At 40.2% G+C, this 16433-nt stretch overlaps 2 protein-coding genes across 5 annotated transcripts in view; one reads left to right on the forward strand and one right to left on the reverse strand.

Moving 5' to 3' along the window:
- Nucleotides 1-709: 709 nt before the first annotated feature.
- asb6 (ankyrin repeat and SOCS box containing 6) lies at nt 710-7212 on the reverse strand. 4 transcript variants are annotated; one of them, XM_042421346.1, is made up of 7 exons: nt 6980-7212; nt 6384-6531; nt 5889-6070; nt 3812-3918; nt 3582-3690; nt 3408-3494; nt 710-1978 (listed from the first exon to the last, which is right to left on the reverse strand). In XM_042421346.1, exons 2-7 carry the CDS (start codon nt 6491-6493, stop codon nt 1257-1259), a joined length of 1317 nt encoding a protein of 438 aa, XP_042277280.1. In that variant the 5' UTR covers nt 6494-6531; nt 6980-7212; the 3' UTR covers nt 710-1256. The 4 variants fall into 4 exon arrangements, with proteins under 4 accessions (XP_042277280.1, XP_042277281.1, XP_042277283.1 ...); XM_042421347.1 differs by having other exon boundaries at nt 6968-7062; XM_042421349.1 differs by lacking the exon at nt 6980-7212 and adding an exon at nt 6899-6954.
- A 7169-nt stretch (nt 7213-14381) lies between these two features.
- si:dkeyp-14d3.1 (transmembrane protein 132C) overlaps nt 14382-16433 on the forward strand; it is a 118649-nt gene continuing 116597 nt past the window's right edge. The window contains exon 1 of the mRNA XM_042421345.1: nt 14382-15783. Within this exon, the coding sequence (XP_042277279.1) occupies nt 15738-15783 (46 nt within the window). The 5' untranslated portion in view covers nt 14382-15737. The remainder of the gene's footprint in view (nt 15784-16433) is intronic.

The raw sequence follows: 16433 nt of genomic DNA on the forward strand, positions 1-16433 counted from the left end.
TGAAGCGTGTGTCATGCAGGGCTGCTGCTGCTGCTGCTGAGGCTCTTCTCCTCAGAGGCTGTGACCTAGATAACCAAGAGGAGCTGGAGCGCCTGCAAGCCTTGGAGCCACTCCAGCTTCAGCAATGTCAGGAAGGGGTTAGTTGTATAACACAATGTCCTATTTAGTTTGCTTGTCACACACACATGGACGCAAACACATATGTACCCTATGGTGTTCCCATACGATCACAGTACGTTTCCTGTAAGCATCGTTTGTTTATTAGTGATTATTTGTGAAGACGGGATGCACAGAATGGGGTTTTTGAAAATGTGAGGGAGTGAAAGACGGGGAAGAAAGGGGCCCTAAATTCATCTGAATTTAAACATAAGCATTAAGAATGCTTGGTAAAACTTTCCACGCCAGCAGCCACTGCAGCTACATTATGTCACAGTAAAAAACATGTCAAAACGTCTACAGGCACACTCTTTCTGCAGTGTTGTAGTCTACAAATTTGAACATTTTATTCTTTATTTTAGCATAGACTCCACTGATGTTTGATGTATGAACACAACCTAGGGGTAAATGTATAGCACCATTTACATTATTCCCCTATAACAGGTAGCCAGTGAGTGTAACAAAGTGATATGAAGCGCTGCACTGCCACTACCTGGTCAGCTATAAAACAGAAATCTGTTGACAAACAGAAAATAATGTCAAGCTATCAGGACACTGTTGGCAACACACGCATGTTTTATTTGTCCACCTTCATGCAAAGCAAGATGATACACAAATTCCACTATATATCACCATCACATCATGTTGAGGAGATAAAATATAAATGGGTTCTACTGCGCTTGAAACAAATTCAATGGGCTGCACTGTGAATAACTAAATCTTTGACCCTGACATCTGAGCTGCTTCTAATATGCAAGAGCAACACTGCCATCTGGTGGCTTTCAGTTTGTACTGCAACTTTCTTTTACACAATATGGTTCAGCCAGCTGTGCAGCTGTTTAATCACAACAGTGATGACTCAAAGGCTGATTGCACAGACACAACTTTGAATCTTGTAGTAAACATACACACACGTGTCTGTAAATTTGGCACAGACAACACAGGATAAGGATTTAACAAAGGCCTCAGTGGTTTGTTCAGTTGAAGTTGCATTTAAGGATAAGTGCACAGATGTTTTACAAAAATTATTAGAGGCCTGTTCAGTCTTTCATTTCAAATCGAAGGTACAACAGCAACAAAAATGACAGTAGTGTGTATCATCAGCGCTGGCTATGCTGGGGCTTGAAGCAGTCCCAGCCAGGCTTTGGGGTGTATGTGTGTTCAGGAAGAAGAAAGTCTTTCAGTCTGTCTGGTAATGGCAAAGCTTTGACTCTGTCTTCCAATGGCCAGGGCTGTAGGTGGCTCCTTATGAATGCCCTGCAAAGGCATCGCAGAGCAGGAGGACTTGTGTCACGCTCTACTACCCGGCTGTGCAGGTCAAGCAGAGCCTGAGCATACGGGTGAGGGTCCTGCCCTGCCGCAGGGAGCTCCAGTCTGGAAGGCAAGTTCAATGTGGGGACGTTGACCCTCGCTAAGTCAAGCAACACCTCAGCCTGCTCCAGGAGCTCAGAGGCGTGACTTTGATCAGAGCACTGCGGCAGGGCTGTTTGGAGCCGCTGGAAAAGGAGGCTGTCACCCGACCAACAGGAGTCGCCGTGATAGGTGCAAACCAAAGAGGCTCCACTCTGGATCAAGAGCACAGCCAGAGGGAAGAGAAGGTCAAAGTGCTCCAGGCTCGTCTGGGTCAGGGAGGGTTCGCCATCATCATTCAGACAGCAGCTGGGGTCCACACCGTGGGCTAGCAGGAGCTGTGTGGTTTTCAAGCAGAAGTTGCCGATCTCAGCAGCATCCTCCGCATTGGCCTCAAGAGCCTCCTTAACCAGAAACACCAGTGAGGACTCAACAGTTTCACCATCTACAGTGGCAGCATTCACGTCAGCACCTGTACAGAGGAGGGAATCACTCAGAACCACATCTGTGACCAATAGTCAATAGATCACATTTGTCAATTACTCTTTTGACACTAGAGTAATCATTTATCATTTATGAAATTAACAAAACTAAGGAGCATTTGCTGGTTGCAGTTTTTAAAATTAGCCTCCACTGCTTTCCTGTGTCTCATGTCATTGTAAACGGAACGCTTTCTGGTTTTTGACTGGTGGTCAGACAAAATAAGCACTTGAGCTAAACATTCAAAGGGTACTCCAGTGATTTAATAGTTCTTTTTTTAAATCTGTCTCTCCCTACTGTCCCCAACTTTATGGAGGTACAATGTCAAATTCAAAGCAGCAGGCAATGAGATATCCTGACTTTTAGTTCCCAGTCCCTATAAAAAAACCTGGTTCCTACTTTTCCCATAATGCAACTCGAAAGCATCTTTTATTAGACCCTATGTGCCTGGTAAACGTCCATGTCTTTCAGCTACACACCTCTGCTTTATTACCCCGGCTTTTTCTTCAAAATGTGTTTCCAAGTCAAAGCTGTGATACCCTGATGACATCACTATGACATCATCAAGGTCATTTTCTCACTTGACAAACCTCCAGACCAACAGAAGACTACTAATTTGTGTCTTTTTTCAAAGATTTTTCCACAGTCACTACTGACCTACTTAAACTAACATACTCAAAGTTGAGTTAAATAAAGTCTTAGTTTAACTACAGAAAACATTATGACTGTGACATGCTCATCTTTTTATTTACTGTAGTCCATTATTTCTTAAATACTGGGGGGGTACATCTTCCATTGGGTTTCTTATATTTATGGCAGAAAGATGTATGAGTATGGCAATTTGGTTCTTTTGACTGTTTGGAAGCTGCCTTTTAATGTACAGAAATGTGTTGGGATCCTGAAGAAATGGAAATCTGTCTTTCCACCTATTTTGGAAAGACATTTTATTCAACACTTGGCTGAATAAAATATCTCCCTCATTACACCCGGAGAAAGTTCACTATGACAAAACTGGTTCTGGTGGAAAAAAGCAGTAAAAAAAAAGTGTCTTTCTTGTAATGAGGAATATTATATATATTTAAATATTTGGACTGAGGAGATTGCTGATACTGTAGTACTGTGCTAGAAGACAGACTTTCTGTCTTTAACATCCTGAAGTTAAAAATTAGTTTCTTCATGCCTCGATCACAGGATTGGTTCTGCTCCATTTCCAGTTGAGTTATAAACTTTACATGCATATTTTATCCTAACAGCCGACAGTTTACTTTGATCTCAAAACGCGTACGGGTGAGCAGGTAGGATAGCAACACTACGTTTCTGAATGTAGCGGGATAGCTGTGATGCTGCTTGAAAAAGTTTTTGAACGACCGAAAGTGGACAAGAAGGCAAAGTGAAGATGACGGCTGTTTCACAGTCGGTACCTCTCTCAAGTAGTAGCTGGATGTTTCCTGTGTTGTGTACAGTGAGTCCATCGCTGCTTGCCAAGGCATGGAGCAAAGGTGTTTTTCCTTTGGAGACAAGACCAAAACAGTCACTTTCCTAAACAAATGAATCAAATCAACATTTTTATATTAGGCTGGCAAACATAAATTTACCATGTTTATCCCTTGCATTCACGTCAGCACCCAGGTCCAGCAGGGTGAGCAGGCAGGGCAGTCTCTCTGACTCCTCACTGGAAAGATCCAAAGGACTGCTCTCATGGATCTACCAAGTAATAGATACAATATATTCATCTCCACAAACTCGTAAGAAAGCAAGAAGGACAAGGTGTGAACAAGTGAGTGCATACATATTTCTTCATTCTGTTTCATTTTCATTGCCTCACCCTGTCCCTCTTTTCAATGTCTGCTCCGTGCCCGACCAGCAACCTCACCATGTTCGGCCTGTTCCTCAAAACTGCTATATGTAGTGGATTGTAGTAAGACACTGGGTCTGGGGGGTGAAAACAAACATCCACATAGAAATGAAATATTAATGAGATAGATGAGGTTTTCTTGCTAATGCTACATCTTCTTTAAGTGTGTGAGCAAAGGTTTATAACTTTGTAAAAGTGGCATAAAGTGTACACAGTGTATTCTGGCATGTTGGCACTGATGGCTTGAAAGAGCACAATGCAAAGCAAATGGAGAAAAAACCTTCACCAGGTGCATTTAAGTAGTTTTCACACCTGATGTGAACCGTACCCGAGTACACCTTTTCAAGTAGACCAGTGTTCACACTAATCAAACGAACTGGACTTTGGGCTCAAGTGTACTCGGATCCGGGCCCGGGTCCCTAATGTGAAAACGTCCTTAGAAACATACTGAAACTACAAATATTACAGAGAGGACACTCAATAACAAAAACACTGCTATTTGCAGACATCAAAAGGATCGAGTTACATCATGACAGACAAACTGATGCAAGTGACAAATGTGAAGCAATACTTTAGTTTCCTAGCAGGGAGCATCTGAGATAAAGGTGTCTGCACATTAGGGAGGCAAAGAGATGAAAAATGAGCGCTGCTTCACTGGCAGAAAAAAATTATATTTGTGACATTTTTATTAGAGATTGATTGCAGGTATTAGTTTTTTGTATGTTTAAGTAATTTATGTCCCTATAAAATATGTATGTTGTGTTGTAGCTCAGTTCGGATGTGTGCGTGTTTTATAGTGTTTCTGTTCTGTTCTCTATTTGCGGAGTGTATGCATTGACAGTTAGAGGCCGCAACTAATGATTATCTTCATTATCGATTAATCTGTTGATTATTTTCTCAACTAATTTGTTGTTTGGTCCATAAAATGTCATAAAAATAGTGAAAAATGTTTCTCAAAGCCCAAGATGCATCCTAAACTTGTTTTGTCCCAACTAACAGTTCACAACCCAAACATATTCAGTTTAATAAGCCCAGAAAATAATCACATTTAAGAAGCTGGAACCAGAGAAATTGGGCATGCTTCCTTAAAAAATGAGTGACAATGATTAATTAATTATCAAAATAATTGGCGATTAATTTTCTGTCAATCAACTAATCAATTAATTGTTGCAGCTCTACTGACAATTAAATACATATCTATTGAATTTGCTTGTGTTTTTCAAATTTCTGTGTGTTGAGCTTTCTTAAAAGCAGATACTTAACATTAGATGATATCTTAGTTTGACATAACGCCTATACCAGACTATGGTTTTCAAGTGGCACACAAACTGATTTTCACTTACAGCATACATCCATGTATTACTGACACATTCACTCAAAGTTAAAGAATATAAACTGCAAAGACTATTGTGTGCACTGCCCCATTTACAGAATCACAACTATATATTCTCATGCTTCAGCACAGGGCTCGTCTGATCGCTGGCACATCATTTTAAATGTGAAGGCAAAGGATGACAAATACTTGGGGAATAATGGAGAAACCCGAACATTACTGCATGCTATGTGGGAGCATTTGTCAGTGTTGACTTTCTGGAAAGAGGCATTTAAGAAATGTGAAAGATTGACAAATCAGTTTCTACCAGGTCCCCAAATTATGTCCCTGGGGAGAGAAATTTTCGCAACCACCAGAGGTCACCACAGCTGGGTTTGGCTGAGCCCTGGCAGGTTATATCGCAGCAGCAAGACATGCTGCACTTTCCACTGCAGTTCGCTAAAAGGGAGACCTATTCCTTCAAGTGTATATGAATGACAACTTCCTGTGTGTGAGAAAAGCGGTTCAACTACTGTTTCGTAATGCAATCTGTCATTATGTGCTCTTTGTAAATTTAAAGTACATTTCCAAGTAATTCACCTGCTGACACAGGAGCAGGTGCTAAATATAGTGGATTTCAGGTTTTCACAGACAATTTCACTAAAAGATCGTGGGGTAGGGAAAAAAACAAAACACTTAACTAATAGTATTTGAATCTCCCTTTTTATTTCTCACCTTCAAAGTTTAGATCAGCTCCGAAGCGTAGAAGGATTTCAGCTGCGTACACCAGTCCCCGTTCTGCCACCTTGAACAGAGCGTAGCTGATTCCTTCCAAAAACACTTCTGACTGGGACTCTCGCTCCAGAAGCTCCACCAGAGATCTAGACAGACCGCTCTCATCCTCAGGACTTCTGACTCTGGACACAAGAGCAGAAAGTAGCCATGTTTCATTCAAACTGTACAAAATGACACCAGTGTTTCTATCATTTATCTCATTGTTTGTGCATTCTGCAGTGGAGGTGGTTATAATTCTGTAGTGCAACAAACAACTGACCGTTAACTGAGCTAAATTTTCCAGTTGTGAATTATTAGGAAAAGTTAGTTTTGTCACAGTCAATTATAAAATAAAAATTACCTCAGCAAAACTTAATTATTATGCTCCCTGGTACAAAAACTGCTTACTAAAGCGACTCAGTTATATTAAACAATTGATTCCGGCTTCAGTATTACCTGTCATCGTGACTACCTTGTCCTTCCTTCAGCCCAATAACAGACATTACAGCATCCACCAGCGGCTGATACTCATAGATGATTCTTCGAAACCCATGGAGGAAAGGCATGGCTCCTCCGATCTTCACAGCACTCTTAAGTTAATACCCTAAAACCCGAAAAACAAATGAACAAAGTAAGAACTGAGGGCGTGTTAATGTCTGAGAGACTGCGGGTCATATCAGGAGTTTCATCTCAGCTCAACTTGTTTAAAACGTAATCTGTAGCGTTCAGCTGACAAATGTCCTCAGAAAAAGGGCGTCACTTCTCGCCAACTTGTTAACATAGACGCTTTGCAACGCTTAAAATAATATCTTATTATCCTAATCAATGTATTTAGCGTTAAATCAGTTCTGCGAGTTCGACTTTGCTCGTTAAGTTTTTTTAAAAAAGTTACATTTTTAGCTAGCAGGCAAACGTTCAACGTGTCAGTCCAAGCTAGCATTAGTGGCTAACATTTTCACTCATTTACTTGCTTTTTTTATAATCCGTTAATGAAAGTATTTGGGAAAAGCGACAGGCAAAGCATGTTGGTTAAAATTCACTCAGATACTCACGCCAGTCGTTTTCTTCAAAACAGGAAGTGTCTGTCACGCCGACAGTGTTTTCATTCCCCTTAAGAACACAATGAGCTAACAAAGGTTCCTCTTTACGCGCTGTCCTTCAACAGTTGAAACTTCCTGCACTAAGCGAGATGTGTCCAGTTTACAACTTTAAAAAAGAATCGCTGATAAATGAGTAGGCAAATAAACATCTATGGTATTTCTCTAGTTTTTAATGTACTATGATAGTCGTTACATATTGGGATGCTGGATGCAGAAGTGTTTTGTTTTTTCTTTTTTCCAAGTGACCAGCAGTTTTCTATTGAACTTTGGGAACACCAGGGTGTGCCAGTTTTTCTTTTCAAAATGTGTAAATTATTTGTATCTAAAATAAAATATGTAGTGGAAAAATATTGTAACTCCCATTACTTTATAATTGTACCTATAAGTCATAATAATGTGAATATTTACTCAGCTGTCTACTACTTCCTGTCGGTAGTTGAACCCTAACCCCTGTGAGGAAGTGACAAAGTGTCTATGGCACATGAAAAATTCAACGCCATCTGGCAGTGCAGCACAAAGTATAGGACCCTAAACTACACAGCTGAAATCGTGATGATGATCTTTGATAATTGGAGGTCACTCACAAACAGGTGAGTAACAGGTGTCCTTTTAAATAGAAATCCCAATTGTAAACTATGAACATGCATCTGACAATGAATGTCAGTAATTAATTTGTATTCTTTTTTTCTCCCAATTTTATAGATTATAATTTCAATAAACTCTTTGTAACTGACATGTTTTGTCATGTATTTGGCAAACTGCACTAACAGACTGACATTTTCATAATGTCCGTTTCTTCCAGATTGGAAGTTATTGATTAGCATTTGGCATTGTGATTTCAGTTAAATGTTCTTACTGGAAAAATGTGACCAACAAAATATTTCACCACCAACACAGTGTTTAAAAAATTACTTTTGTCCATATGGCGCATTAGTCTGAGACAGCAGCTTTTGACAACTACTCCATTATGCTGACAGCATCTGGCTGCCAACAGTCGCCTTTGTCCTGTTTAGCAAAAAAAAAAAAAAAAAACCCTGCCGTGTCTGGGTGTGGTGACAGATGGCTCACTTTGAGAACCGTTGAGGAGAACACACTTACAAAAGATGTCACTTTAACACATCTGTGTGTCTGATTTTGAACATAACACAAGACATTGACAGTGCATTTTAACACAGCATATGTTGTGACTGACACACTGTATCATGAAAGTAATGCAAATGTCTTACTAAGAAAGACAAACAAGTTAAAATGACACATCATTTCCAAGAATGCAAGACTACCAGTCAAATACATAAAATTCATCTTGTTTAAATGGTGAATTGTATGAAAATAAAGAGGATGTGTTTAATATGGGATGTTTGGACAGTGAGGTTTGAGGGTGGAGATAAAAGTTGCCAAACCAAGTAGGCATTTGTGAAATTGCTTCAAATAATTGACATTTAATAACAAGAAAATCTGAAACATGCCCATTGTTTTTGCAGCTGTTTTGGTTACTATAGCAATAGCACTTCATATGATGCTCATACAATGTACAACAATGTAACAATGTACCGATAAGACATGCAAACCAGAGATTCTCTTGAGTAAGATGTATTCAAATTATATAAGTCACTAAATAGTAAATAAGATTGGATGGCTTCATAATTTGAAAACTGAGTGTATTATGGAGGAAAATTAAGCTAACATTGTTGTGCCATGTTTATAGTATTATGTATGGATGCCGATTCCAACTCTGTCTTTAGGTGGCAGCAGTGCTGCACAGGCCTACAGACCAGCTCTCTGAGCTTGGAATCAGTAGTACACATCTGTTATTATACAGCACCTGCATGAGTGCAGTTTTACACATGCATGAAAGCATACATAATCCATCATGTAAATGTAGATATGGGCAGAAACACAAACAAACAACACTGAGAGAATACTGAGTTCTCCTCTGCTGAAGTGGAAAACAGAATGCAGTAATTTAATAAAGGTTTGATTGATTCTAATTTTGTGACTTTAGAAACAATTATTGTTTTCACATCCAAGTCACCCGATCAATAAAGCATTCTGCTCAGAATCCCTCTAAAGTAACTGAGGTCTCTTTCGCCATTTTCCAACGACACTCAATTTACCCTCGATTTTCGAGCCATGTGCTCATGAATAATCTAGTTTACTTCTCCTGTTAATAATCTGCCAGTGATTAGTTCTTAAGTCTTTGTGCACACCTGTCAAGGTTCCTCGGTGAAGCAGGCGATCTCTTTTGATTTTAGTTAATTTGTACCTTTTCCACCATGTGGTCACAAGAGCATATTGTTTCTTGTCAGACAACAGTAACAGCAGGTTGCACGGCGCATCCGATGTTTGGCCATGAAAAAAGAAAAAAAGAAACTGCTCATTTTAGCTGCCGGGTCCCCTCCCAGGCTGAAAGCTCAGCATTAATGCAGGTTCTTGAGGAAGTTTATGAACATCACTGTGGCACAGAGTGTCAACGTTGTTCACAAAGCGTTGCAGTTCAAGTGCCTGTGGTCATCAAAACATGTTTGCCTCTGTTTTTGCAAAAATCCTCTAAGCCACTGTGATATCTTGTCCCTCTGAAGAAATAGAGGAAAGTTCAAATAACTTGATCTACCAAGCTGGTTTACTGTTTTCTACTCTTCTGTTAAGCTTAAAATTCAACACCACTAACAAAAAACAAACCCACAATGTCACACACATTTCACATTGATACAGTAATTTGTGTGAGGAAACAACTCACTGGGATTATAGCTATCAAAGAGTAATGGTGGTAGGTAAGGACAAAGCTTTGTCAAAAATATCAGCCTTTGCACTGTATGTTCTTTTCTTGCCATCTAATTTTGAGCTGGATTGGAGGATGGAGGCAAAAAGGGGAAAAAAGAGGGAAGATAACTGTAGTTCCATTCCTATACCCCTATACCCCTTACGAGTAAATAGGCTCTTTATTAAATTTAGGCCCCATCTATCAATACAAAGAATGGTATCGAAATTACTTTGTTGGCCACAAATCGTTGGCAATAGATTGAGCCTCTTTTGAAACAAGGCCATCATTTATCTGGTTCGCATTTCCTCTTGAGGTGAAAGAAAGCAGGACACAATAAGACTTTTATTTGTTCCCTGAGTGATAGATGTGACCCTCTGAACCTCTGATTACGAGATTACCACAAGTAAAATAAGAATCTATTAAACATTTAGACCTGTTGGTCCCCTTTGGATTCCCTCTATTTTTATCAAATAGTGCTGTCAGGGGAGCTGGAGGCATGGGAGTCTCCCAACACCAAGGAGATTTACACAGCTGCAAAGCATTCTGGGCTATGCAAAGCTGCGTAATTTGTCCCGGGAGGGTGATGCATAAAGGAGAAGTTAATTACCGTGGATACGAAGTACTTTTAAGATGTGATAAAAAACAGAACACACACACAGAACTCTTCGGCTCTAGAAAAAGCTGCACACTCTGAGGTGAAAGGTGATAGAATACCAATGGTGAGGTGAAGGTGAAGGCAGAGAAATGATAATAGAGTGGCAGAGCATTGTGGTTTGGGTTCCCTCAGTTCCATACCGAGAGCTGGAATTATCAGACCAGCAGGTCTGGGCCTAATATCCTTTTGTGCTGGCAGCGTATTGCTGAGTGAAGATTGTGGGTGGAAATAATCAGCCCCTTTAAAGGTCAGGGGAAGTTAAGCACACCCAAAGTAGACCATGACACATTCCAGCTGATAAGAAATAACTGTCTGTGTAAGGAAGAATGAGGAGAGTTCACCTTGTCCCATTTATTCAACTGTCAGTCTAAAATAATGACACATTTCTAGTCAACCCAACCACAACTATAGGAAACTCTTTGCTTCAGCTAACATACTCTTAAGCAAGTAATGCATTAAAAAACTTGTGTGGTCACTTTATAACTTGGCAGCACTAGGACATTTGCCTTATATAAGCATTTCAGCATGATAATATATCTGTAGCTGTAGTAACAGTCAGCATATCAATGGCTTACTAAATTAAAGCTGCAATAACAGTTTTTTGGCCTCTTGGGGGCAGTTTTAAGTTAATATGGTGAACTTGTTAGCATACAGTTGTTCGCCAATTTACACATCGAACAGACAGGGAGCAACATTAGCATTCATTTGGAGTCGTGTTGCTGGTCACTTGGCAAATGTAAGTCCAATATTCACTCTTCTTTTAGCTCTATGTTTGGTCTCCACCAACTCGTGAGGGAAATATCTGGCTCTTAAGATGCAAAATTAACTGCTGCAAGCTAGTAACTAATTTTGCTTGTTTGTCGTTTGGAGCTGGACAAGTAGTGAACAGTTGGTTTATAGAGCTTTAGTGCTGGAAACAGCTGCCTGCTGTGACTGAAAACGACACTGTGGGAGCGGTGAGGGTGAACCAAAAGTTTTTAAAAAAAGTTCATTTGTGGACCCTTAAACCAAAACAATGGGCTGAAAGACACTGTAACATTCTGTAGAGCTGAGGGGAAAATTGATAATCGTCTGTGGGCTCATCACTATGAGTGACTCCATTTACATAAAAGTACTCATATGATCCATTGTTAATATAAAGATGTTACTCATAGCTGCTTTAAGGAAATATCCTTTTTTGACATGTTCTATTTACAGAGTTGTTAAACTCTTTATGTCTTGTCATTGAAAGGCACAAACATTGCTTTCAGTAGAGTTTAGGGTGCAAAATAAAAGAGAAATCATGTGGGACCAGTGACTTACTGCACTGTAGGCTATAGGAAGGTCACTCTTTGCCTTCCCTCTGGGCATCAGTCTTAAAAACAGAGTGACGGCCCCAGAGAGGCCGATAAGTAAATACAGTTTTAATGGGCTGTGAATAGCTGGTGGTAATCTGCACAGACCGGGAGTGGGCAAGGCACAGAGGGCGACAGGGCATTCTGCAGCGGTTATTATTAATGCTATCATAGATCAGATAGGCCAGGGGAGGAGAATGAAAGGTGGTGATGAATTTGGGCCTCCTGTCTACCAACTGACTGGAGGACAAGCTACTGAGGCTGGTTAAGGTCATGGATGAAGGATACCACCCAAAAGAAGACACAAGGGACAATTCATTATGTATAATATAGAGGGTAGGATAGTATATACCCCAGAGACTTCCTGAAGGTCATAGGGTGACAAAGGGAAACTTCAAAAAGGCAGCCTCTATTGTGCTTGCACCTATTCATTTGGTATTCTTAATGTCTGAATATCCAACAGATGCTACAGACATTGACAAAAATAAAAATCTGCAGGAAACTAAACTACTGAACGTTCCAAAGTGAACATGCAAAAATACCTTAATAGTTGCCTGAAAGTGGAAATACAGTTTGTTGTATCTTCATGAGTCTGGCATTTCAGTCTTCGGTCTATTTTCAAGGCATGAAAGCTTCCAGATCTTTTTCAACACATCAAAGACTTGAGACCTTTCTCCAGACATCAAAGTCTCAAGATCTGTCCTTGGAGAGGTCTGCAGATCTAAACGCCACATCTGTCAAGACACAATCACCTGTATTTTTCACCCCTCAATATCTCTTTAAATATCGCCTGGAATTGCTCTGCCTGTTTTGTTTAACTCTGGTATTTTGGAATGTATATATGTGTCTATCATCCATGGGAGGGAGATGGATGGTGTGTGTGTTTTTACAGCAGCCAATGTCTCAGTAATTTGGCCTGGAAAATGGACTTCCCATGTGCAGAAGTGAAAGGAGTTCAGCTACTTTTTTTTAATGACTTGCAGCCACAGACGATGTAACCTAAGCCACTTGGACTGTGTCTGGTGCTCTCTCTGATTTCCAGCAGTTGAATGGACTTCAGTGTAGCATGGGCTTCAAGGGATTTGTCTGCCTGTCGGGCTCTAGAGGGGCTACTTTTGGACGGCTACCAGCCTTTGTGTGAGTGATGTTCCAGTCTTCCATTACAGCTCGGGAAGTGACTGCTCTACATCAACACTTTTGTCCCCCCACCTCTAATGCTTTTTCCAGCTGTACAAGAGTGAATTTGTTTCCAGGATCAAATTGCACACATTGGGGAGGAAGCAAAAGGCTTCGCTTCTTGAGGCAAAAAATGGAATTTAAAGTCAACCAGAAAAGACGTGTTAAAATTAGGACAAATGCAGTAGCTGTATGATTTAGTGGTCAAGCCAATTTCAGACTCCTTGCAATCTTCACAACAAGCAACTAAAGTAGCACCTGAATACTCTAGTGTAGGTGATTTCCTTTGTCTTTGTCCTTTTCAGATATACCTGCTGCACACACCTCATAAAGAGTAAAAGTACAGGTTGTGATACCATATGTAGTTTACAGCTTCCTGTGCTTAAAGCGATATTTGACATATATTATTAACTCACTGACAGCATGTGGCATGAATTTCATACATAAAACTGCTTTTGCTGTAAGCAGCGTGTAGTGTTCTTGTTGTCAGAAAACACATTTAATCTCCACATAAAGTATTATTGTATTGTGTACACATACAACTTCAGTTCTACAAAATTAAAACGATTATATTAGTATTTGGCAGCTTACTGTGTAATTCACTTTTCATTAATAAACATTGCCTTCCTTAGAAAAATCTTATCAAGTATTAATTACATTAATTTCATCTCAAAACGGCATGACTATCTCTTCTGTGAACTGAACTACCGGGAGGTCCTTACTTTACACTGATCACAGCACAGGAACCCAAGCAGAGCGATGAAGCAGATCATCGGGAAAAGAATGATTAGGCCGTGGGTGACTCATCTGATATTTCTGTATTTAGTGTTCATGGATCCTCCTTTATCTTTCCTTCACAACACCATCTGGACCGCACAGGGGGGAAAAATCAGTTTGGCTCACAGTTTAATCAGTTATCAGATTACAGTAATTATTTCATTTCATTTCCTGTTTCAGTTTTAAATAATTCATCAGCAGCAACACTTTTGTTTTTATGAATGATTTCAAGCAAACTGCAAACATAACCAAGGTCACTATATATGGTCAGGTATGAAATAAGCCATAGTTTTTCGATGGCAGTATTAACCATGTAATCTTACAATGAAGTCTGCTAGAACATATTGGAAATGTTGGAAATAGACCTTTGTCCCTCAAGGCCCTGTATAGGAATATGTATGGAGAGTAAGACGAATTGATGAGTGAATGAATGAATGAAGATGTCCCCGTGGAAACTGTGTGAAAATGCAATAAGAGCTCAGTGTTGAGCCCTACAAATACACCTGACCATACTGCATATTGCATCTCCCTCAGGGTAACCTGGCACAATCAAGATATCCATTGACATGCTTTCATCAAACTGGTGATATTTCTGAAGTCAGTTCTCTTAATCATCATTTTCTAATGGTGTTAAATGTCTATTACCTTTTATCCATCACCTCCACACCTGAGCAGGACAGTTCTTTTCAGTTCAATTGCGATGCCACACGGGGTCGCTAGTGCCTTCCAAGTGGCTCAATCACGCAATCAGATGGACGGATGGATGTCCTAACAACTATATAAACAACTTTTAAAGTTATTCTGTAAAGAGTGATAGAGTCGATAGTAAACTATGACATTCAGTAAAGATGTGAATGTATTACTTTGGTAAAAAGACGCTCTGACAATCCTATCTGGAGATATAGGCTACAGTATTTAGAAGTATATGTTTCGAGTTGAGTGTGAATTCAACTCATAAGTTGTTTGATCAAATGTTTATGTTGTCCGTCTCACCACCTATGTATGTGTTGCTGGAGCGTCACACGCCTCCCGATGTGTGCCAGTGCCAGTTATTGTCACAGCTGTAGGCTTTCTTCTCTCTCTCGACGCGCATTGGACGGGCTGACAATGCGTAAGCTTCACTGAAACTGTAGCCTGTGGTCTACCTACATAAACATGGAAAGATAAAGGGCTGAAATCGGACTTTCGCAGAGTATTTGAACCACCTGGTACCAAAGCCTAATTGGAGGTGGCAGCTGAACATTTGGCTCCGGAGGCAGAGCACTGCGCGTTCCTCGGCTGCCGGGTGTTGCTGGAGTTGCGCTCATCAGGACTTCACAAAACGTCAAGGTTGCCTGGGTGTGGATTTATGCTGACCTATATTGCGACTTGAACTTCTCTACTTTCACGTCTTTTCCATACACGATGCCGGGCGGGAACTGCTCATTCGTCCCGAAGTGCAGGACTTTACGCACTACACAGCAGCCAACTTCAGGAGCTTGGTGATGCGAAGGATACAGAGTTGACAAACTGATCTGAGGAGGAGGGATTAAATACGCTTTTAATTTGGCTGTTATTTGGATAAATTGCTTTTGGAATTCGTTCATGAGCTTAGTGAAAATGTATCACGACAAAAAAATCACCGAGATCTTAAACATTTTACCAGGCGCCTGAATCGTTTTCGCTTCCAAAAATGCTGGAAAGAGTGATAAAGCTGCGCGCAAGTTCCTTCTCTTCAATTCCTGAATTTTCCAGACAAAACACCGACAAGCAAGTAGATGGGACACTAGTTAAAAGGCTTGCAAAACATTTTTCACACACACTATGATTTTTTTTTAGCGTTTGTATATAACTGGATGGGGCTGACATTTTACCAGAAAAGATGCTTTTCCCGTTTGTGTGTGTGTTTTTTTTTTTTTTTTTTTGTACTAAAGATGCATCAAGTAGGATTTTTTCTTTGATTTAAGCCATTTCGGCTTCCATACAATTTTTTGGGAGATTCTTGTTTTCCTGACGGCTCAAAGAAACATGTTGCATATCCTTGCGCTTCAGTCGGTGGTGTTACTTTTGGGAGGTAAGCACAATTTCAGCCTATTTGCTTGTGTGTCTTCTGGTCCACTCTTTCAACTAAGGACATGGTCTTACAAAGAACAGGGGAACAAATCCTACCCGACAAACACTGAGATGAAGGGCAGTAACATCCTGTGAGGGTGCTATAATTCATACAATAGCCTATATGAATACAATGTCATCTGGTAACACTGTCTGACCATAATTAGAGTTCCTGTCTGTTCAGTCATGCGTTATATGTTATGTGGAACTCAGTGCAGTCAGTGCTCTGTGGCTTTGCACCTGTACAACATAACCAGAGCAGCTCTGGCCTTAAAAAACATTTATTTCATGAATATTTCAATATGACAGGGATTCTCGTGTGCAACAGAAGCTTTGGGGTTTTATTACCTCTTGGCTTGTCAAGTTGTTTCATCAAAATTCATTGCAAAGCCCATAATTATTTTATGGGAAAAATTACTGAGACGTGCAGTGGTGAGAGATCTTCATATAGCTCAAATCACTACGTGTCAGTAACACAATAATAGCATCACTGCATGTCATGGGAGAAAACATGATTCTTGCTGAAACAATGACAATGTTCATTTCAGTTTCTGTGTTCATGACTTTGCTTCAGTCATTTGGAGCCACAAGGAGGAGAGTAGCATTTAGTCT

This window comes from Thunnus maccoyii, chromosome 9, assembly GCF_910596095.1.
Source record: "Thunnus maccoyii chromosome 9, fThuMac1.1, whole genome shotgun sequence".
NCBI lineage: Eukaryota > Metazoa > Chordata > Actinopteri > Scombriformes > Scombridae > Thunnus > Thunnus maccoyii.

Excerpts from the sequence above, each read along its gene's own strand:
- asb6 (XM_042421346.1), bottom strand. The coding sequence starts at position 6,493 with ATGCCTTTCCTCCATGGGTTTCGAAGAATCATCTATGAGTATCAGCCG. Across the intron at positions 6,071-6,383 it reads CAAGGTAGTCACGATGACAG|AGTCAGAAGTCCTGAGGATG; the intron begins GTAATACTGAAG and ends TCTTGTGTCCAG. Across the intron at positions 3,691-3,811 it reads ACATTGAAAAGAGGGACAGG|ATCCATGAGAGCAGTCCTTT; the intron begins GTGAGGCAATGA and ends ATTACTTGGTAG.